The sequence below is a fragment of the Mustela lutreola genome, chromosome 18, assembly GCF_030435805.1.
Source record: "Mustela lutreola isolate mMusLut2 chromosome 18, mMusLut2.pri, whole genome shotgun sequence".
NCBI lineage: Eukaryota > Metazoa > Chordata > Mammalia > Carnivora > Mustelidae > Mustela > Mustela lutreola.
The window spans coordinates 41,624,534-41,648,224 of record NC_081307.1 but is presented as its reverse complement, the minus strand read 5'-3'; the positions used below and the strand labels follow the sequence as shown (position 1 = coordinate 41,648,224).

The following is a 23,691-nucleotide window of genomic DNA, read 5'->3' as shown; positions in this document are numbered from 1 at the left end:
CTGATGGAGGCATCATACTCCATAGTGTATATGGACGACATCTTCCTTATCCATTTGTCCGTTGAAGGGCATCTTGGTTCTTTACACAGTTTGGTGACCGTAGCCATTGCTGCTATAAACATTGGGGTACAGATGGCCCTTCTTTTCACGACATCTGTATCTTTGGGGTAAATACCAGGAGTGCAATGGCAGTGTCATAGGGAAGTTCTATTTTTAATTTCTTGAGGAATCTCCACACTGTTCTCCAAAGAGGCTGCACCAACTTGCATTCCCACCAACAGTGTCAGAGTGTTCCCCTTTCTCCACATCCCCTCCAACACATGTTGTTTCCTGTCTTGCTAATTTTGGCCATTCTAACTGGTGTAAGGTTGTATCTCAATGTGGTTTTAATTTGCATCTCCCTGATGGCTAGTGATGATGAACATTTTTTTATGTGTCTGCTAGCCATTTGTATGTCTTCATTGGAGAAGTGTCTGTCCACATCTTCTGCCCATTTTTTGACATGATTATCTGTTTTGTGTGTGTTGAGTTTGAGGAGTTCATTATAGATCCTGGATATCAACCTTTTGTCTGTATTGTCATTTGCAAATATCTTCTCCCACTCCGTGGGTTGCCTCTTTGTTTTCTTTTTTTTTTTTTTTTTTTTTTTTTTTTTTTTTTTTTTTGATTTTTTTTTTTAAAGATTTTATTTATTTATTTGACAGAGAGAAATCACAAGTAGTCGGAGAGGCAGGCAGAGAGAGAGAGAGAGAGAGGGAAGCAGGCTCCCTGCTGAGCAGAGAGCCCGATGCGGGACTCGATCCCAGGACCCTGAGATCATGACCTGAGCCGAAGGCAGCGGCTTAACCCACTGAGCCACCCAGGCGCCCCAACCTCTTTGTTTTCTTGACGGTTTCCTTTGCTGTGCAGAAGCTTTTGATTTTGATGAAGTCCCAAAAGTTCATTTTCACTTTTGTTTCCTTTGCCTTTGGAGACATATCTTGAAAGAAGTTGCTATGGCTGATATCGAAGAGATTACTGCCTATGTTCTCCTCTAGGATTCTGATGGATTCCTGTCTCACGTTGAGGTCTTTTATCCATTTTGAGTTTATCTTTGTGGATGGTGTAAGAGAATGGTCGAGTTTCATTCTTCTACATATAACTGACCAGTTTTCCCAGCACCATTTATTGAAGAGACTGTCTTTTTTCCACTGTATATTTTTTCCTGTTTTGTCGAAGATTATTTGCCCATAGAGTTGAGGGTCCATATCTGGGCTCTCTACTCTGTTCCACTGGTGTATGTGTCTGTTTTTATGCCAGTACCCTGCTGTCTTGGTGATCACAGCTTTGTAGTAAAGCTTGAAATCAGGTAATGTGATGCCTCCTGTTTTATTTTTGTTTTTCAACATTTCCTTAGCAATTCGGGGTCTCTTCTGATTCCATACAAATTTTAGGATTATTTGCTCCAGCTCTTTGAAAAATACTGGTGGAATTTTGATCAGAATGGCATTAAAAGTATTGATTGCTCTAGGCAGTACAGACATTTTAACAATGTTTATTTTTCTGATCCAAGAGCATGGAATGGTCTTCCATCTTTTTGTGTCTTCTTCAATGTCTTTCATGAGTGTTCTGTAGTTGCTTGAGTACAGATCCTTTACTCCCAGGTAAAGGATCTAGGATAGGTTTGGTTAGATTTATTCCCAGGTATCTTTTTTTTTTTTTTATAGTACTTACAAATCATTTATTTAAGTTTAAGAAAAGACTGAGGGTAAGAAATTATACCAGACAAGTACAGGAAAATGAAGTCAAATGATTTTCTGAAATCGTCCCAAACAATAGAAGATACAATTAACTTTTGATAGGCGAGGTAGTGGCACTTGTGGAAAATTTAGTGTTTATTAAAGCAAAGACATATAAAAATAATTTGTCTTTATACATCAAACAAAGTGAAGTTATAGGCAGAAACAGTCATATAAAGTTTTTCAGTTCCCTACATAAACATGCCATGCATAGGACCCTCAAAGCCACAGAGGTCCCCACAGATCTTTGATGTGCAGGATACCCTGTGCATTACATGATGCCTATTATCTCTGGCCATTGCCCACTAAATTGCTGCAATCAATGCAAATGCTCCACAATATTCTGAATTTCAAAACTTTAAGTATCTACATGCCTGCTATTACAGATTCTCACAAGCTTGGGGGTAAGTAGGCCACTAATGACCCCTGATCTTGGGCTAAAAATTTTCCCAGGTATCTTATGGTTCTTGCTGCTATGTAAATGGAATCGATTCTCTAATTTCCCTTTCTGTATTTTCATTGTTAGTGTATAAGAAAGCCACTGATTTCTGTACATTGACTTTGTATCCTGCCACGTTACTGAATTGCTGTATGAGTTCTAGTAGTTTGGGGGTGGAGTCTTTTGGGTTTTCCACATAAAGAATCATGTCATCTGCGAAGAGAGAGAATTTGACCTCTTCATTGCCAACTTGGATACCTTTTATTTCTCTTTGTTGTCTGATTGCTGTTGTGAGGACTTCTAATACGATGTTGAACAAGAGTGGTGAGAGTGGGCATCCTTGTCGTGTTCCTGATCTCAACGGGAAGGCTGTGAGCTTTATTCCATTGAGGATGATATCTGCTGTGGGCCTCTCATAGATAGATTTTATGAAGTTCAGGAATGTTCCCTCTATCCCTATACTTTGAAGTGTTTTAATCAGGAACGGATGCTGGATTTTGTCACATGCTTTATCTGCATCAATTGAGAGGACCATGTGGTTCTTCTCTCTTCTCTTATTGATTTGTTCTATCACATTGATTGATTTGCGAATGTTGAACCATCCTTGTAACCCAGGGATGAATCCCACCTGGCCATGGTGGATAATCTTTTTGATGTGCTGTTGGATCCTATTGGCTAGGATCTTGTTGAGAATCTTAGCATCCATATTCATCAGTGATATTGTTCTGAAATTCTCCTTTTTGTTGGGGTCTTTGCCTGGTTTGGGGATCAGGGTAATGTTGGCTTCATAGAAAGAATCTAGAAGTTTTACTTTTGCTTCAATTTTTGGAAACAGCTTCAGGAGAATAGGTGTTATTTCTTCTTTGATAGTTTGGTAGAAATCCCCAGGGAATCCATCAGGTCCTGGTCCCTTGGTTTTGGGGAGGTTTTTGATCACTGTTTCAATCTCGTTGCTAGATATTGATCCATTCAGGTTTTCAACTTCCTGGTTCAATTTTGGGAGTTTATAGTTTTCCAGCAATGCATCCATTTCATCTAGGTTGCTTAGCTTATTGGCATATAACTGTTGATAATAACTTCTGATGATTGTTTCTACTTCCTTGGTGTTAGTTATGATCTCTCCCATTTTATTCATAATTTTATTAATTTGAGCTTTCTCTCTTTTCTTTTGGATTAGTGTGGCCTATGGTTTATCGATCTTATCCTTTCAAAAACCAGCTTCTAATAATTTTTATTTATTTTTGGTTTTACTTTGTAGTTTTTTATTTTTATTTTATTTTATTTTTATTTTTTATTGGCATATAATTTTTAATAGCCCCAGGGGTACAGGTCTGTGAATCGCCAGGTTTACACACTTCACAGCACTCACCATAGCACATACCCTCCCCAATGTCCATAACCCCACCCCCTTTCCCAACCCTCCTCCCCCTGGCAGCTCTCAGTTTGTTTTGTTAGATTAAGAGTCTCCTTATGGTTTGTCTCCTTCCCAATCCCATCTCGTTTCATTTTTTCCTTCCCTACCCCCCATATCCCCCATGTTGCCTCTCAACTTCCTCATATCAGGGAGATTATATGATAATTGTCTTTCTCTGTTTGACTTATTTCACTTAGCATAATACCCTCTAGTTTTATCCATGTTGTCATAAATAGCAAGACTTATTTCTTTTGATGGCTGCATAGTATTCTGTAGTAAGTATATGCCACCTCTTCTTTATCCATTTATCTTTTGATGGACATCTAGGTTCTTTCCACAGTTTGGCTATTGTGGACATAGCTGCTATAAACATTCAGGTGCACGTGCCGCTTCAGATCACTGCTTTTGTATCTTTAGGGTAAATACCCAGTAGGGCTATTGCCAGTTCGTAGGGTAGTTCTATTTTCAATTTTTTGAGGAAACTTCATGCTATTTTTCAGAGTTGCTGCAGCAGCTTGCATTCCCAACAACAGTGGAGGAGGATTCCCCTCGCTCCACATCCTGTCCTGCATCTGTCAGTTCCTGACTGGTTCATTTTAGCCATTCTGACTGGTGTGAGGTGGGATCTCATTGTGATTTTGATTTGTATTTCCCTGATGCCGAGTGATGTGGAGCACTTTTTCATGTGTCTGTTGGCCATCTGGATGTCTTCTTTGCATAAATGTCTGTTCATGTCTTCTGCCCATTTCTTGATTGGATTTTTTGTTTTTGGGTGTTGAGTTTGAGAAGTTCTTTATAGATTTTGGACACTAGTCCTTTATCTGATATGTCGTTTGCAAATATCTTCTCCCATTCTGTCAGTTGTCTTTTGATTTTGTTAACTGTTTCCTTTGCTGTTCAAAAGCTTTTGATCTTGATGAAGTCACAATATTTCATTTTGCCCTTGCTTCCCTTGACTTTGGTGATGTTTCTAGGAAGAAGTTGCTGCAGCTGAGGTCAAAGAGGTTGCTGCCTGTGTTCTTCTCAAGGATTTTGATGGATTCCTTTCTCATGTTGAGGTCCATCATCCATCTGGAGTCTATTTTTGTGTGTGGTGTAAGGAAATAGTCCAGTTTCATTCTTTTGCATGTGGCTGTTCTGTGTTCCCAACACCATTTGTTGAAGAGATTGTCTTTTTTCCATTGGACATTCTTTCTTGCTTTGTTGAAGATTTGTGGACCATAAAGTTGAGGGTCTATTTCTGGGCTCTCTATTCTGTTCCAATGGTCTATGTGTCCATTTTTGTGCCAGGACCATACTGTCTTGATGATGACAGCTTTGTAATAGAGCTTGAAGTCTGGAATTGTGACGCCACCAACTTTGGCTTTCTTTTTCAACATTCCTCTGGCTATTTAGGGCCTTTTCTTGTTCCACATAAATTTTAGGATTACTTGTTCCATTTCTTTGAAAAAATTGATGGAATTTTGATAGGGATTGCATTAAATGTGTAGATTGCTTTAGGTAGCATAGTCATTTTCACAAATTTGTTCTTCCAGTCCATGAGCAATGAACATTTTTCCATTTCTTTGTGTCTACCTCAATTTCTTTCATGAGTCCTTTACAGTTTTCTGAGTACAAATTCTTTGCCTCTTTGGTTAGGTTTATTCCTAGGTATCTTATGATTTTGGGTGCCGTTGAAAATGGGATTGACTCCTTAATTTCTTCTGTCTTGTAGTTGGTGTATAGAAATGCAACTGATTTCTGTGCATTGATATTATATCTGGACACTTAACTGAATTCCTGTACAAGTTCTAGCAGATTTGGAGTGGGGTCTTCTGGGTTTTCCACAAAAGTATCATATCATCTGCAAAGAATGAGAGTTTGACTTCTGCTTTGCCAAATTTGGATGCCTTTAATTTCTTTTTGTTGTCTGATTGCTGAGGCTAGGACTTCTATTAATATGTCAAATAGCTCAAATAGCAATAATGATAATGGATGTCCCTGCCTTGTTCCTGACCTTATACCTCTCAGTTTTTCTCCATTAAGAATGATATTTGCTGTGGGTTTTTCATAGATGTTTTTTTTTTTTTTTAAAGAATTTATTTTTTATTTGGCAGAGAGAGATCACAATTAGGCAGAGAGGCAGGCAGAGAGAGAGGAGGAAGCAGGCTCCCTGCTGAGCAGAGAGCCTGATGCGGGACTCGATCCCAGGACCGTGAGATCATGACCTGAGCCGAAGGCAGCGGCTCAACCCACTGAGCCACCCAGGCGCCCCTCATAGATGGTTTTGATGATATTGAGGTATGTACTCTCTATCTCTACACTTTGAATAGTTTTGATCAAGAAAGGATGCTGTACTTTGTCAAATGCTTTTTCAGCATCTATTGAGAGTATCATATGGTTCTTTTTTTTTTTTTTTAAGTAGTGTATCTCATTGATTTGTGGTTGTTGTTGTTTTTTTTTTTTTTTAAGATTTTATTTATTTATTTGACAGAGAGAAATCACAAGTAGATGGAGAGGCAGGCAGAGAGAGAGGGAAGCAGGCTCCCTGCTGAACAGAGAGTCCGTTGCGGGACTCGATCCCAGGACCCTGAGATCATGACCTGAGCTGAAGGCAGCGGCTTAACCCACTGAGCCACCCAGGCTTCCCGATTTGTGGTTGTTGAACTAAACTTGCAGCCCTGGAATAAATCCCACTTTGTCCTGGTGAATAATCCTTTTAATGTATTGTTGGATCCTATTGGCTAGTATTTTGGTTAAAATTTTTGCATCTGTGTTCATCAAAGATATTGGTCAGTAATTCTCCTTTTTGATGGGGTCTTTGTCTGGTTTTGGGATCAAGGTAATGCTGGCCTCAGAAAATGAGTTTGGAAGTTTTCCCTCCATTTCTATTTTTTAGAACTGTTTCAGAAGAATAGGAATGAATTCTTCTTTAAATGTATGGTAGAATTCCCCTGGGAAGCCATCTGGCCCTGGCTCTTGTTGGGAGATTTTTGATAACTGCTTCAGTCTCCTTACTGATTATGGGTTTGTTCGGGTTTTCTATTTCTTTCTGGTTCAGTTTTGGTGTTTATATGTCTGTAGGAATGCATCCACTTCTTCCAGATTGTCAAATTTACTGGCGTATACTTCCTCATAATATGTTCTTATAAATGATTATATTTCTTTTGTGTTTGTTGTGATCTCTCCTCTTTCATTAATGATTTTATTAATTTGTGTCCTTTCTCTTTTCTTTTTGATAAGTATGGCCAGGGGTTTATCAGTCTTACTAATTCTTTCAAAGAACCAGCTCCTAGTTTCATTGATCTGTTCTTCTGTTCTTTTGGCTTCTATTTCATTCATTTCTGCTCTCATCTTTATGATTTCTCTTCTCCTGCTGGGTTAGGCTTTCTTTGTTCTTTCTCTAGCTCCTTTAGGTGTAGGCTTAGGTTGTTTACTTAAGAACTTTCTTGTTTATTGAGAAAGGCTTGAATTGCTATATATTTTCCTCATAGGACTGCCTTTGCTGTGTCTTACAGATTTTGAACCATTGTGTTTTCATTATCATTTGTTTCCATGAATATTTTCAATTCTTCTTTAATTTACTGGTTGACCCATTGATTCTTTAAAAGGATTCTCTTTAGCCTCCGCGTGTTTGGGTTCTTTCAAAATTTCCTCTTGTGGTTAAGTTCTAGCTTCACAGCATTGTGGTCTGAAAATATGTGGGGAATGATCCCAATCTTGTGGTACTGGTTGAGACCTGATTTGTGACCCAGGATGTGATCTCTTCTGGAGAATGTTCCATGTGCACTAGAGAGGAATGTGTATTCTGTTGCTTTGGGATGGAATGTTCTGAATATATCTGTGATGTCCATCAGGTCCAGTGTGTCGTTTAAGGCCTTTATTTCCTTGTTGATCTTTTGCTTGGATGATCTGTCCATTTCAGTGAAGGGGGTGTTAAAGTCTCCTACTATCATTGTATTATTGTCGATGTGTTTCTTTGATTTTGTTATTAATTGGTTTATATAATTGGCTGCTCCCATGCTAGTGACATAGATATTTAAAATTGTTAGATCATTTTGTTGGACAGACCCTTTGAGTATTATATAGAGTCCTCCCTCATCTCTTATTATAGTTTTTGCCTTAAAATCTAATTGATCTGATAAAAGGATTGCCACCCCAGCTTTCTTTTGATGTCCATTAGAATGGTAAATTGTTTTCCACCCCCTCATTTTAAATCTGGAGTTGTCTTTGGGTCTAAAATGAATTTCTTGTAGGCAGCATATTGAAGGGTTTTGTTTTTTCAATCCATTCTGATACCCTGTGTCTTTCGATTGGGGCATTTAGCCCATTTACATTCAGGATAACTATTGAGAGAGATGAATTTAGTGCCACTGTGTTGCCTGTAAGGTGACTGTTACTGTATATTGCCTGTTCCTTTCTGGTCTACTATTTCTAAGCTCTCTCTTTGCTTAGAGGACCCTTTTAATATTTCCTGTATGGCTGGTTTACTGTTTGCAAATTCTTAAGTTTTTGTTTCTCCTGGAAACTTTCTATCTCTCCTACTTTCAATGATAGCCTAGCTGCATATAGTATTCTTGGGTGCATGTTTTTCTCGCTTAGTGCTCTGACTATATCATGCCAGTGCTTTCTGGCCTGCTAGGTCTCTGGATAAGTCCGCTGCCAATCTAATATTTCTACCATCGTATGTTACAGATTTCTTGTCCTCAGTGCTTTCAGGATTTTCTCTTTGTTGCTAAGACTTGTAAGTTTTACTATTAGATGGCAGGTTGTGGACCTATTCTTTTTGATTTTGAGGGGGATTTTCTGTGCCTCCTGGATTTTGATGTTCACTTTGTCATATTAGGGAAATTCTCTATAATAATTCCTTCCAATATACCTTATGTTCCCCTCTCTCTTTCTTCTTTTTCTGGAATCCCAATTATTCTAATGTTGTCTCATCTTATGGTATCAGTTTTCTCTCAAATTCTCCCCTTATGGTCCAGTAGTTGTTTTTCTCTCTTTTGCTCACCTTCTTTATCCTCTGGCATTTGGTCTTGTATATCACTAATTCTCTCTTCTGCCTCATTTACCATAGCAGTAAGAGCCTCCATTTTTGATTGCACCTCATTAATACCTTTTTTTAAATTTTAGCTTGGTTAGATTTTTGTTCTTTTAGTTCTCCAGAAAGGGCTTTTATTTCTCCAGATAGGGTTTCCCTAATATCTTACATGCCTTTTTTGAGCCCAGCTAGCACCTTGAGAATCGTCATTCAAAACTCTAGATCTGACGTATTTCTTATGTCTGTATTGATTAGGTCCCAAGCCTTTGGTACTGTCTCTTGTTCTTTTCTTTGTGTTGAGAGTTTCCACCTTGCCATTTTATCCCGATAAGAATATATGAACAAGAGAATAAAATTCTAAAAGGGTGGCAAAGACCCCTGGAATTGTGCATTAATCAAATTAGAAGAGACCCCAAATGATGGGTGGAAGAAAGGGGAATAAAGAGAAGTTCAAAAAAATTTAAAAAGAAGAAAAAAGAAAATATATATATTAGACTGGTGAATAGAACAGTGCCACCCACTTAATTTTGGGAGTGTTTTGGTCTCTTAGAAGAAACTATCTCCCAAAATTTTAAAGAAAGAAAATTTTACATATATATATATATATATATATATATATATATATATATATATATATACACATACATACAAGTGTAAACATGATGAAGGAATGGCATGTGACTGTAAAGATGTAAATTTTTAAAAAATTCAAAAAATCATATGGTTTCACTTATGTGTGGAGCATAACAAATAGCATGGAGGACATGGGGAGATGGAGAGGAGAAGGGAGTTGAGGGAAATTGGAAGGGGAGGTGAACCATGAAAGACTATGGACTCTGAAAAACAATCTGAGGGTTTTGAAGAGGTGGGGGGGTGGGAGGTCGGGGTACCAGGTGGTGGGTATTAGAGAGGGCACGGATTGCATGGAGCACTGGGTGTGGTGCAAAAACCATGAATACTGCTACATTGAAAATAAAATAAAATAAAATAAAATATTCAGAAAAGGACTTGATAAGTTGGTTGGGTAGAGAAAGAAAAAGGAAGTGGAGAGAATTTGTTCAGGCTGGAGACTAGAACAAAGCCCTGTGCTAGATTTAGGGTATATTTTGATCTATTAGAAGAAGTTGTATCCCTAAATTTTTTAGAAGGAAAAACCCTATGTGTGTACAAAAAATAAAGTTAGATACAATGAACAATAAAATATGACCATTCATTATTAAATGAAGGTTCAAAAATATTTTTTTAAAGAAAGGTATTGTTAAGATAAACTAGTTAAAGAAACATTAAAAGAGGAAAAGTAAAAGTTTAAAAAATAGAATAAGGAAAAAAATTTAAAAATTTAATTAACTTTGCAAGACTAAAGGATTGTGTGGAGAAAGCCAAAAATTCCATGCTTTGCCTTCTCCTCCTCTGGAACTCCTCTGTTCTCCGTGATCAGTGAGCTTGGTCTTGCTGGATGTTCTGGCCGATCTCCTGCAGGAGGGTCTGTTTCAGTGATTCTCACGTGTCTTTGCCTGAGGCGGAATTGCGCTGTTCTTGCCAGGGGCCCGGCTAAGTAATCCGCTCGGGTTTGCTCTTGGGGACTTTTGTTCCCTGAGCTCTTTCTGTACTGTTCTGGAGGACAGGAATGAAGATGGCGGCCTCTCAGTCTCCAGCCGGAGGAACCGAGAGCTGGGGTCTCACTCCTCAGTGCGCCCTTGGAGATGAGCTGTCAGTCCCTCCTGTCTCCCTCGTCTCCGGCCACCCTCTGATCTCACCCGGCCTGTGATTGACCATCTCTGTCTCTGGTGCATGGTCCTGTTTGGAGTTTCCGAACCCTGCAGATCCTTGAGCTCTTCCCGGGGGGTGTCCCCAGATCTGTCACTTGTGGGTTCCCCACTCACAGAGCAGTGGCCTATGCCATGGATCACAGTTTAAGGTAACACTGAGCTGAGAGCTCACTCCTCCGCTTTGTCTCTGCTGTGGCTTCCCCGCTCCCATACTGTGAGCTCTGCCACACTCAGACACCCCTCATCCTTCTGTGACCCCGTGTGATCTGAGGCCACACTGTCCCCGTGTGGGCTTCACTCTGGCTTAGTCTCTGGAGCGACGTCCCTCAGTGGAGTGGACTTTTAAATGTTCTGATTTTGTGCTCCATTGCTCCACTGATTGCTGGGAGCTGGCCCCTCCCGCTGCGGTCTGTCTTCCTGTCACTTCAGATTCTCTTCTCCATACGTCCTACCTTTCAGAAAGTGGCCGATTTTCTGTTCCTAGAATCACCGCTCTTCTCTTCGATCTCCTGTTGGATTTGTAAGTGTTCGGAGTGGTTTGATAACTGTCTAGCTGATCTTCTGCGAGCTGATGTCATCTCAGCCTGCTACTCCACCACCATCTTGCCTCCTCCCCTCAGGGCACCTTTAAAGTGGGGGGCCCTGTGGGCTCGCATCCCAGGACTGTAGTGAGGGTGGTCCAGAAGCCCGTGGTGTGGGTCAGTGCTGTCCTAACTGTGTGTCCTTCCGCCTGCAAGCTTACTCCTGCTGCCCCTGAGCCCTTTGTGGTACATGAACTTCCTTCAGAGTTCACCCAGGAGATGGTCCCACAGGGCCCTGGTTGGGGAGCAGAGGGAAAGGGTCCCTGTGCTCTCTGGACACCACACTTCAGATGCAGCAGTTCCCCACTTCCCTGCTGTGTGGGAGGGGGTCGTTACAGGTCCACACATGACCTCGTGTGTTAAAGGGTCGTGGGATTCAAGGAAGCTGGACAGTCACCCCGTATGCATTAGTCTACTGATCACAGCAGACAATTTTTCTGGCGTGCCACGTGTCAGCCACAGCTGTGTGCCCAGAGGTCACATTGTGACCACCACAGACAGTCCTGCCTCCCCAGAGCTTTTGTTCCCTCTCTGCAGCTGGAGAGCACACAGACACAGGTGGGAGCCCCAGGCTGTGTGAGCTGTGAGGGAGTATGGTGGAGGAAGAGTGGAGGACTGGACGCAGAGCCATAGCATTGTTGAGAAGTGGAGGAGGGCTCACTGATGAGGAGACTTCCGCAGGTCAGTGGTCAGTGAGGACACCCTGGAGGAGAGCTTGCCAGCAGAGGGCAGCACGTGCAAAGTCCCTGGGGTGTGCTTGGCTGATGGTAGGGCTGGTGTGGCTTGAACTCTTGAGTGGGCCTAAGGTCATTGGCTCCTGTCACAGAACTCTGGGGCTTGGAGACGTTGAGGGACCAAGTTCTCTGAGGAGTTGTCAGAGTGTTCTGGGCTGAGACTGATGTAAAGACTGGCTTAGAGGATTACCTTGGTGTGCCTCTGAGGACCAGTTATGAGGGCATGAGAGTGGGAGCAGGCAGGGTGGTCAGGAGGGGGCTGGGCTACTGAGGTGCTGGTAGCCTGGGGTGGGGCAGCAGTGGGGCGGGCGGTGAGGCCCTGGCCAGGTCTGCCACGGTGGGAACAGGCTTCCCACGGAGGACTGGGGACTGCAGGGCGAGGCAGGGCCCTGTGCCAGGGATGGTGCGCTGGCCCCATGTGTGCAGGGAGCTCAATTGGAGGTGAGACTGTTTGGGGGACAAATTAATTTTGAGGTCCCCTGAGACATGTGAGTGTGATCAAGTAGGCATTTGTGTGTGTCTCTCTGAGGGCTCAGGGTTTAGGACCAGGGCCCAGGGGTGACAGAGGAGCTGGTGGTTGTGTCCTCAGCATGAAGTACGAGAGACAGGGAGAGGCAAGGATTCGCAGCGAAGACTGGGAAGGAGCCAGAAGTCAAGGCAATGGGGTCCCACACTGGCAGATCGAGTGAGGAAGGCTTGCCAGTGAACCCAATCCCTGCGGTTCTGTGGGGTCCTGGCATGGGGGTGTGTGTGACGAGAGGAGTATTGGGTCCGGTAGGTACTTTATGAATCAGATGTTGGATATTCTTGAACTTTCAGAGGAGACAGTTACCCCTACTTCCACGAGAATGACGGAGCTCTTTGAAGCCCTCAGGTTTTCTGAAGTGTCAGTGGTCTTCGTCCCTGTGCGGATCAAATTCTCTGGGACACTCACGGCTGCCCTCCGTGGGACAGCCTGTCAGTGGTGGGGCCAGACGACCAGTCCTCTCAGTGACTGCTCGCATTGATTCATTTTTAAAAAGTTAGAGATGATATTTCTTCACATCATTTAAATTGCTATGCCTTTTCAGAGCTCTTGGTACAGTGTGAGCTCTTAATTAGTTCCGAAGTTCCTAACTTCGTCAATCAATAGTTCCTGAAATTTAGAAAAACAAATATGAGGGCCAATGTAGTGAAACAGCTGGTCCAAACTCATTATGTGCCAGTTTCTGCTATTTTTAAGCTCAGATAAATGTTCTGTAAAATTAAGTTAAATGGCTTCTCTTATAAGAATGGAAGTATCTGCAACTTTTCTTAGTTGTTCTCACTTTTGAGGGGTGTGATGATTTGGTACAAAGCACGTGCGTGTCTTGGAGCTTCCTGGCACAAGGCTCCCACACTGTGCAGCCCAAGGACTTTCAGAAATGGGCTGTTGGACTCCTTCGTGAGGCTTAGAGGGCAGGCTGCTGTGGGGCGCTTCATTTTCTACATCCTAAAGACCCTGTCAGCACCCCATGAGCCTGGGGCTACCTTTCCAGATCAGCATGGTTTCTCCCAAGCCAACCTTCAGCGGGAGGGCACAGGGGCTCTTGCTATTCTGGCTTCCAGAAGGAGGACAGATACAGGGGCCGTGTGAGGAGGCACTTCTTGAGCAGAGAGCACCGGGCAGCGTGGAGGCCCTGCTCCCAGGGCATGGCCGGCCCTGCAGCCTCTCCTCTCATCATCCTTTTCGAGGCCTGTTACACGGTTGGCTTCCCTGGCTTTAGGACCTCACGCTGATGCCTTGATTCTGCACTTCCACCCCCAACACAGCTGCCCTGCTCACTGTCCCACGGAAGGGCCATCTCCTGTCCTTCGGGATTTCCCACAGTAAGTGGGACTCAGGAGTCAGAATAGCTCCTGCAATTCTCAGTGTCGTCCAGTAAAAAGTTGGGAATAATAGAGAAGCCACACAAGTGCATGAGCAGCACCCCTGCTGTGGACAGCGACCTTGGCCTCCCCATAGCCCTGTCTCTCCCTGGGCGAGCCTGGGATGAGCTGTTAGCACCGGGGTCCCTGGCTGGTCCACCTGGGCCACCTTCCCTCACAGGGCACCGCCATCCGGGCCTGTGGAATCAGGTGTTGGCCGCTCACCAGGTGGGTGCACTGAATGGGTCCTCCAGGCAGTGCGGCTGAGGACCTCCTCTCCAGGCATCCAGACACAGTGGGGTGTGAGCTTGTCAGCAGGGAACCGGAGGAGTCTGTGGCATTAGTCAGGGTTCTCCAGAGCAGAATTCATCTGTGTGTCCATATGTCACAGCCGTCTGCCTCCCTCTGTCTCTGTCTGAGACGAGATCTAGTGTGAGAAGCAGCTCATGCACTTTCGTAGGCCGAGAAGCCAGCAGTCTGCATCTGCAGGCCCGGGGCATCCAAAGACCAGGAGACGGCACGTCCGTCTTCAGTCCGAGGGCAGTGGACGTGCTAAGGTGTCCCAGCTGCTGCAGTGAAGCAGGAAAGGGGGTCCAGGTCCCTCCGTCCTCCAGCTTCTGTTGTCCTGAGGCACTCGGGGCATGGGACAGGACCGTGCACCATGGGGCAAGGAGTGGGGTCCAGTGCTTGTCTCTCCTGGAAACACTTCAGACACAGGCAGAAACCAGGGTTCTATCTGGACACCCTGAGGCTAGTCAAGCACACAGCTGGGCAGCCAGGCTCACAGCTGGACAGTTAACATCCACCCCGAGAGACCACACGGCTGGGCCACGTGAGCCATCTGTGGCAGCAGTGATCACCTGGAGAAAGTGTTTGAGCACGTTGGGGAGGAAAGATGGTGTTTCTGATCACAGTGCCATTCTGTAAGTCTGCTGATTGCTAGTGTTTTCACACATGGACAGCACACAGAGATGCTCCATGTGAGCGTGCAGAGGTGGCTGCCTGGGTCCTCTGCATTTGTTGCAAAGAACAGTACTTTTCAGGCTGGAAACTCTTGTCCATCATGCACTTAGAAGGGGGTTATCATGGGTGGAAATACTCCACAGCTCACACAATATATGGTTCTCTGCTTTGAAAGTTGTTCCTTGGTTTGAGGACTGAGTGGCACCCAGGCTTCTGGAGCACATGGTCTGGGAAACTCACCAGCCCCCAGTGCTTTCCAACAGCACAGGAGCTGGGTGTGAGATTTTGCTTTGGGTACTGGACTCTGGCAGGGCATCAGGTGTGACTGCTTTAACATCAGACACAATATTGTTGAGGACAGCCTGGGGAACATGACCTGTCAGTATTTGGTTGTGTGGCACCTGCACCTCCATGTGACTTCAGCCAGAGTTCTCTGCAGTGAAGAGACTTCGGGGTTTTCCCTTTCTCCCCTAAAATCACAGGCAGAGCCTTGTTTGGCCTCCGTACGATGGTTGCACCACCACATTGCCAATGGCGTTTCATCTTGGTGTTCAGGTCATGTGATCATGCTTAGTGGTGTCACAGGGCTCGTGGATCCATTCACTTATTCACGTCGCAGCCACGATGCGCGGCGTCTCTGTGCCAGCTTCCTGCAGGGGTGTGTGTCGCGAAGGCGTGGTGGAGCTGGAGGGGCTTCCTGTCCCCCTGGGTGTTTATGTACCCCTGGCTGTGTTCCTAGGATGAGGGGACTATTGACCTCGCTCTGCACATATGCCCTGAGCTGTGTGTCTGTGGCTGTGGAAGGGATGCTTTTGTGGTTTGAGAGGGACTTTGGTGTGGGTAGTGTTGTTGTTTTACTGCCATAGCCGTGAAGGGGAGCTATTAATTCTGTCTGGTGAGTTGATTTTTAATGTTTGTGTTGACATCTCTCTTTCTGTTCCATAACAGGATGTGGAACCATCAGTGTTTCAGGGGTACGTGTCTGGGAATTCCTGGGTTTTTTGCAGAGCAGTTCACAGATAGCTCCTCAACCTAAGGGAGCACATCAACCATGCTGGAGATTTGGCCAGCAAGGTCATCCCAAGTCTGTGGAGGTCATAGACTTCCTGCCTGCAGGGGCCAGCAAGATCTGTCAGGGTCAAGGAGGAAGGATCCAGGGGAGGCCCTGGGGGTGGGCACCACGTCAGAGCCAGGAGCTGGTAGGGAAGGGCATCCACAGCAGGACCTCTGTTCACTGTATGCTGAAACCATTCCTGTCCGCCCAGAAATGCTTATGTTTCATGTGAAGGAAAAATTCTTTTTGGAGATTTTTTTTTTTTTTCCAGAGCAGTTGCACATTAATAGCAAACTGTGCAAAAGGCACAGATCTCGGGGGCAAATGACGTCTGCCCCCATCCCCCACCTCCTCTCCCCCCGCTACCTCCGTCCCCTCTGGTCGGGGCGTCGTCGCCACTGATGAGCCCCCATGGACACGCCCTCATCCCCCACATCCTCAGTGCACGTCAGGGTCACTGTTGGTGTCACACGCTCAGGGGTTTGCACGAATGTGTGGGGACTCCTACCTGCCATGACAGGGTCACACAGAGTAGTGTCACCGCCTAAACCCTCTGTGCTCCCCCTGCCCCCCTCCCCCTCCAGCCCCCCCCACCCCCAAGTCTCCCTCTCCATCGTCATCCCCTGGAAGCCACTCGTCTGTTTACTGTGTCTGTAGTTCTGCCTTGTCCAGCAGGTCACAGAGTTGGAATCACAGAGCAAGTCGCCCTCAGACTGGCTTCCTCCACTGGATGAAGCACATTGGAGGTTTCCCCGTGTCTTCATGGTTGGGTGGCTCATTTCTTTTTTTGTGTTGAGTAATATTGTTTGTCTGGAAGGACCATTTTATCCATTTACCTGCTGGAGGACATCTTGCCTGCTTGCTTCCAGGTTTTGGAGTCACGATAGCCCTGCTGTAAAATCCACATGCAGGTTTTGTGTGGGCATAGGTTTTCAGCCACTTTGGGAAATAGCAAGGAGCAGGATTTCTGAATTGTACATGAAGGGTGTGGTCAGTTTTGTAGGAAGCAGTCAGCCCCTCTCCTACTGTGGCGGCACCAGTCTAGCTCCCACCAGTAGTGAGGGGGAGCCCCGGGCACCACATCCTCACCAGCACGTGCTGGGTCAGCGCTCTGCATGCTGGCCATTTCCACAGGTGCGGAGGCAGGGTCTCACTTAGGCTTTTGTGTAACTCCTTTGGTCAGATGTTTGGTGAGATGTGTGTCAGTGTCTTTGGCCCATGTTTGGATTGACTTGTGTGTTTTCCTGCTGGGTTTTAAGTGTTTTTTGCATATTTGGAGGATAATCGTGCTTTAAGAGATGAGTCTTTTGCAAATATTTCCTCCTGTCTGTGGCTTGTTGTCTTCTCTGGGACGTGTGTCTCACACAGCAGAAGTGTTTACTTTTCGTGAAGTGCCACTTACCAACTCTTTCTTCCATGGCAGAGCCTTTGCTGTTGTGCCTAAAATGCCACCGCCATGAGAAAGGGCGTCTAGGGTTTTCTTCCCTATTGTCTGCCGGGGATCCGGAATGTTGCCTTTTACATTTAATCTGATTTATTTCAAGTTAATTTTTGTGAGGCTGTAAGCTGTGTGTCAAGGTTCATTATTTTCTGTGTAGGCGCCCGGTTGCCTCTGCACCTTTGGTGGGAAGACCCTCTCAGCCTCCCTGAGCTGCTGCTGCTTCTTGGCCGCGGCGTTGACCATATCCATGAGGGGCTGTTCTTCTGTTCTGCTCCCCTGCTCCGCCCTCTGTTCCCTCACTAACACCCGCCGTCTTCATTCCTGTTGCTTAAATAGAAGCCTTTGGCCAACTCCTCATTCTGCCGCCCTTTATGAATGTTTTGTCAAAGTGTCTCTGGACTGGACCCGAGTTTGCTTCTTACTCCTAGCCCAGTTTTGGCCTTTATCCAGGTTTCCTGGAAACATTTTGAATAATGAGGTAAAGACTGAGTTCAGATGGGTTTTGGGGTGCACTGGGTGGCTCCGTGAAACCTCTACGTTCAGCTCGGGTCATGATCTCGGGGTCCTGGGATCGAGCCCCATGCTGGGCTCTCTGCTCCGTGGGGAGCCTGCTTCTCCCTCTGCTCCATCCCCCGTCTGAGGTGTCTCTTGCTCTCAAATAAATAAAAATAAAATCTTAAAAAAAAAAGTCCTCTTATTTCTGGTACTGTTTGTTTCCTCTGATTTTGTCTGTCGTTCTCAAAGTGGGGGTCTCTTCAAACGCATGGTAATGCTCAGCTGTGAGTCTTCATTAAGTGTGAGACATTAAACATTCATGCAGACTTTGTTTTTGGTGAGTAAGTGGGGCTTATTGGCTGGTGGAATTTTCCACAGATCTGGTGGCAAGCCAGTTTTAACTGGAAGGCCTGCATCAGCCAGAGGTATGTTCTCTCTGCCTGTTTTAGTCTCCAGAGGAGAATACCCTGGTGTCCTGCTCAGGGATGTGAGGCCTGGGGGAGCGGACCGCCCGCTGCTCTCCCGGGGAAGCTGGAGCTGGGCTCTGCGGCAGCTCGGTTGAGTGTGCAAGGCTTGTAACCAGCCTCCCTGTTTCCGGCCCCAAGACGCCACCCCAGCCCCTTGTTCTCTGGTCCCCTCTGGCTCGTGTCCCTGGGTGTGGGGAGGGGGCCTGTGCTCATCTGCCCCACGCCTGCTCTGGATACACGCTGTGCTTCCAAGCCCCGAACCACGAGCGTCCTCATCAGGAGCTTTGTCAGGGGACAGTCAGATCCTTGATTTCTGGCTCTGCTACGAAGGCCCTCTGTCTGCTCCTCACCCGTCAAGGAGAGGCTGAAGTCTTTTTCATGGGCGCTCACACACTCTGCTCTTCTGTGTGATTTGTCCTGTGGCCACTCTGCCGACTTATGACCATGTTGGACCGTGTGTGTACAAGGACGGATGAGTCGAGTATGTTGCTGTGTAGACACGCAGCATCCCCGGTGTGTGGGTGGTTCCCCAAGGACACGTCTTCCTGGCCAGTGAGCGCCAGTGTCACGGGGGGTTTTGTAGAAATGTACTGTGTGTTTCCGTGTGCGTGTCCGTGTGTGTCCACAAGCCTGTGTGTTTAAAGGCGCAGGAAAACTTTATTGAACATTTGGGGTGGAAGACTTTCCCAGCTGACACACGAGACCCAGCACGGTTTGACTCGGACAGTGTGAGGAGTGTGTTTGGATACATACTCCGTCCCTGTAGTCACAGTCACAGACGCACCCATCACCTCCCAGAGGGTTCGTGTCCCTTCTCTGGGTTGTGGTGTGAACACTTCATGGGACATGGATGCTTGGCACATGCCGGCGCTTGGCACAGACTGTCAGCCCTGGCGCTGCATGTCCACTGGGCTCTTGAGCCCTTGAGCAGTGACCGGCCGGCTGGCCGGGCACTCTGTGCTTTCCCAGCACCCTGCACAGCGCTGGCACAGAGTGTGTGCCCCTTGACCGAGGGAGATTGTACTGGTTTGCTGGCTTGTGCTGCAGAAAACCCCCTTGGGCCCCCATGTCCTGGACATGCCACAGATGAGAATGCCGGGGGTACGTGGCCTGCCCTAGAGCACAGTCCTGATGCTGGTGTCTGGGGCTCTGGGGACCCTGTGCTCGGTCACAGACACTGTGCCTGTGTGTGTGGGGACTGCACCGTGAGGGAGGGACGTTGCCAGCGTGTGAGCACTTCCTCGTCCACGTGTGGGAACGTGTGCGGACTCGCCGCTTCCTCACGGCCGCCCTGGACGCAGTCTCGTGGGAGCTGCGTGCCAGCAGGCGCGCTGTGTGTTGGACGCTCATCTCCCCGGGCCAGCGGCTCCAGGCGGCCGCTGCAGACAGACAGCTCCTGGCTGGCAGTGCCATCTCCTGATGCTGCATGCAGCTGAGCCCACGAGGGGTGCGCAGGACCCCGGGGTGGCAGCCAGGTGGGGGCCAGCTGGTGGGAGCTCTGGTCCCAGCCTCAGTCTGGCTCTGTGCCCTGCGGCCAGTGTATCCTCTCCTAACTGCCTCTCACATGGCCCGGGAGAGTGCCGGGGCTGTGTGGGGGAGAGGCCTGTTAGCCCCGGCGGAGTCCTCAGTCCTCGCCTGTGAAGTGGAAGGGCTGTCTGTCTCATTGATGAGAGTCACAAGACACAGCTTCTTGTGGGAACAGCCTGCCGCTCTTTGCAAAGCGTTAAATTATCCAGTAAGAGTTGTTGGAGTGACTCTGCGTAAACCTGTGCTCTCGACACGCCGCAGAACACATTGTCACAGGCTTGGGGGGCACGTTGCGTTGTGTGGTAGATTTCTGAGACGGAAAGGGCACAACATGAACTCGCCGTAGGAACCACCAGAAGCAAGGCTCTGAGGACCTCTAGGCAACCACGGCTTGCTGAGTCCACGCCTGGCTTCTCCCAGTGATTCTGTGCACTGCCCAGACCCCCGGACCAGGGAAATGGGGTTTAGTCTAGAGCTGCCACATCTGATGGGGGTTAGTTGGGGGAAGACAGTGCCTCTGCTGTGTAGGGCCAACCCAGGTGCCAAGCTCCACACCTGACTACCCTCCCTTCCTCCGTGCTGTGTCACCTGACCTCACTTCATGCGCCCCTCTGGTTCCCGGGCCCGACCTTCTGTGGAACCCTCATCATGTCACCTTGAATTCAGCTCATCTGGATGAAAACACCAGCAGCACCAAGGTACTGGCCGGGTCGTGTGGTGGCTAATGGATCCAGATTCCATTTCTCCTTCTTGAAGGGCCCATGTGGAACGGAGTCAGCTGGGTAGTTTGGAGCTAAGATTGACATTAGGGATGCACCTGTACCTCCGTTGTGAACATTTCTGTGGTGTAGCAGTTGCTAGTATTTCCTTAGAAAAATAAACCAGAAGTGGCATGTTTGATATGCCACCGGGGAGGAGACTGTGGGTTGAGAGACCAGTCTGGGGCTTTGCAGTGGACCAGCCAGCACGCCCCCTCTGGGTGCTCACAGGGGCTGGGAGTGCAGGAGGGCTGTGCACCTGCAGGACCTGGGTGAGCATCTCTGTGGAGGCTCGTGTTCCTATCCTCCAGGCGGTCACTCTGTTCGCAGCGTGTCGCCGACGCACAAGACCAGCCTCTTTTTTTTTTTTTTTTTTGAGGGAGATTATTTCTTAGGCCTGGTATTAACCTGTAAGGCTTTTTGGAAATTGCTGGAAAAGTCCGTAAACAAGTGTATTGGCCCTGAATGAGAAGGATTGAAGATTCCCAGGGAACCCAGGGCATGTGTACATGTGTACGTGTGTGTGCGTGTGTGCATTATTTCCTTATCTGACCTTGAAGGCTAGGGGCCAGTGAAGGAGAGAATAGTGCCAGAATGATGCCAGTTTCAGACCTGGTGAGTGGAGAACCCTGGTGCAGGTGGTGGAGTCAGGTGATGGCATTGACTTTTTGTGGTGTGTTTTGGTATTTTCATCAATCCCTCATGGTCCCAACGAAACTGTTAGCTTTACAGGAGTAGGAGATGTCTTTTTGAACTTTAAATTCCACATTTTGGATTTAGTAGGTTCTTATTTGATTATTGCTTTGTCTTCTGTCTCTTGGATTTGTTCAGAGTTGAAAATTGGTCGCGCTGTCTTGTCTGCAATCGATGATACTTGGGCAAGAATCATTCTTTCCTCAGTGCCGAGGGGTGGCAGAGGCGTGGAGGAGGGTCACAGAGGGAGGCTTTGTGACTGCTGTCCCATCTGTCAGAAGTAGCTGTGTGAGGTGTGAGTCCAAGGCGGTTGAGGGCAGGGGCTGGGTGGGGCCCCTGTGCGCCGTCCTCCCCTCTCCCCGCCTCTCCACTAAATCCGTGCTCCAGGATAAGTAAGGCCTGTTTCTGGGCTGGGAGTTTGGGAGGAATGGCTGCAGCTGCACCTGTGCAGAATTCAGGGCAGAAGCTCAGCCTTTGCTCTGGTTGAGTTTAGATGCACCGTGGGGTCAATCCCCACAGAGATCTCTTCACTGTGGGTGCTTTTCGTCTGTGCTCACAGTGCTAAATTTTCTAGGGAAAGCCATTTCCCATTCTTTCCACCTTCCCTTATCGAGTAAGATATTTCCTTCATCATTTACTACCAAACTGTGACTGTAAATGCAGACTTCTCTTCCCCATTCCTCTCTGTGACTCACCCTGGATGAAAGCATTTCTGCTTAGATCCTACGAGGCAGGCCTGGTACACTATACTGCCCCAGCAGCCCTCCACTTTCAGGCTCTAATTGCATCTAATATTTTAAGAGCCATCACACAAATTGGCGGGACCATTTGCCTTATTGTAGGAGTCCCTTGAGAGCAGCTTTTAAAATACTCCCAGGACCCATTAGGGGCATACATTAAATAGAACTGCATTACCGTTCTGGAACAGCATTTACAACGAGCACACCTACCTGATTAACCTTTCTGATGAAAAATGTATGTCATCAAAATTTTTCTGTATTGTTTAATTTATTAGAGCATTCTGGGCGTGAGGACTCTGCAGCACTGAATGACCTTATTAGTAAAACACTCACCGCATGAGTGAGATACCTTTCTCTACCTGAACAATAACCAAACGTGTTTTATTTATGTGTTTTGAAACAGGTGTTGCCCGGCATTTTGCAGAAGCATTGCTGTATCTTACCAGACAGGAATACAGGTAACTAGATTTTGTTCTTTTGCTTTGAGAGCATAGGTTGTATGACACGGAAAATTTGAGGAATATGACTGTATAATGTAGGCATCTTGTTTTCATAGCTGTTGCTCTAGGGTAAGATTGTCTATTGATCAAACAAGCACAACACTGGAGTGTTCAGTTTTGTAGTGAGTTATAGCCTGAGCCCAAAGATCTGTTTTTGATGGAGCAAATAGATTTAGGTGATAGTTGTCCTGGATTTTTAAGGGAAACTGGTTATCTTTTGAATTTGAATATGTGAGTTTCAAAGTTGTTGATTTTGATGGCCATGCTTCCTCATTAGGAGGAACACTATTACCGGCTAGCATGGAACGCCTTGGTGGTCCGTTCACCATCAACACTGCCAGCAGTCTGATTGGGAGCTGGGCAGATGATCTGTGCTTAAAGTCCTGAGGGTCTCAATGAAAACAGAAGGATGGGTGTCTCGCAATGGGAGGGTGCATGCCGTGTAACTGCTCACAGATGCAGGTGGCTGGAGGTTGTAGGTGAGGTCGTTTGCATTACTTTTAAGCAAGCATGATGGGGGAGGGCTGGTCCCTGAAAATAAAGCTTTGGAAGTTTGTTGTGTTAAAGTTCAGAAACAAAGAAACATGAAGATCATGTGGAGCTTGTTGTTCTATGGGTCTTCGTCTTAGTTACTCTACCCTGTGGGTTTTCTAATTTGGGGCATTTTCATCAAAGAAATAGCAGGTCCTGAGGAAAAGATGGAAGGGTCTGTCTTTTATGCTGAGGACTAGTTCTGAGAATTACTCCTTTCTGGGATCAGCTGTGTCCTCTCAGATATGTCTGCATCCCAGGATACTTGTGTTGGGTATAAAACAGAGTTGAGCTGACAATTCCTTATGTTTCCCAGCTGTAATAAAATGAACCATAATGGACTCTTTAGGAGTCAGAAGAGTATAATGTGTTGGGGTGTACTCTGCTTTTAATATAAACAGCATATTAACTAGCTAGCATGATTATTGAAATCTCATTCTAAAGTGGTCAGTAAGTTATTTTTCTGTATTATGCATCCCAGTTTGAAACACCAAGTATTTTGGGGAAAAGTAGGATATTTATTTTTTTACTTATGATCATGGACAGGTTGTATCACCAACCCTATTATTTTATCAACAATAGTAGTGGCCACTGTTACATCACCTGTTCAGACATACATTAGCTGTGACTTTGAGCACACTTACAGGGAAGTTTATTGAGAACAGGGTTAGGTATTTTTTGAGCCTCTTTCTATATTCTGGAAGTCTTGCTTAGTAACAAAAATATATGAATAGGTCACATACAAAGAAACAAAGATTTCTGTAAACTATGTCCATCAACAATAGTGAGTACAACACAATTTAAAGAAGGAATGATTAGTTTATATCTTTCAGGCAAGTTTCTGAATCTAAGAAGCATGAAACTAATTATAAAAATAATTAAAAGTTAAATACCATTCTC

The 23,691-nt window shown here is 46.1% G+C and overlaps 1 protein-coding gene across 2 annotated transcripts in view; it reads left to right on the top strand.

The window, feature by feature from the left end:
- The window catches only part of DLGAP2 (DLG associated protein 2), a 773,688-nt gene that overhangs the window by 161,938 nt on the left and 588,059 nt on the right, over positions 1-23,691 (top strand). For both annotated transcript variants that reach the window (XM_059156120.1, XM_059156121.1), the window contains one exon: positions 22,164-22,218. In XM_059156120.1, coding sequence (XP_059012103.1) covers positions 22,164-22,218 — 55 coding nt within the window. The remainder of the gene's footprint in view (positions 1-22,163; positions 22,219-23,691) is intronic.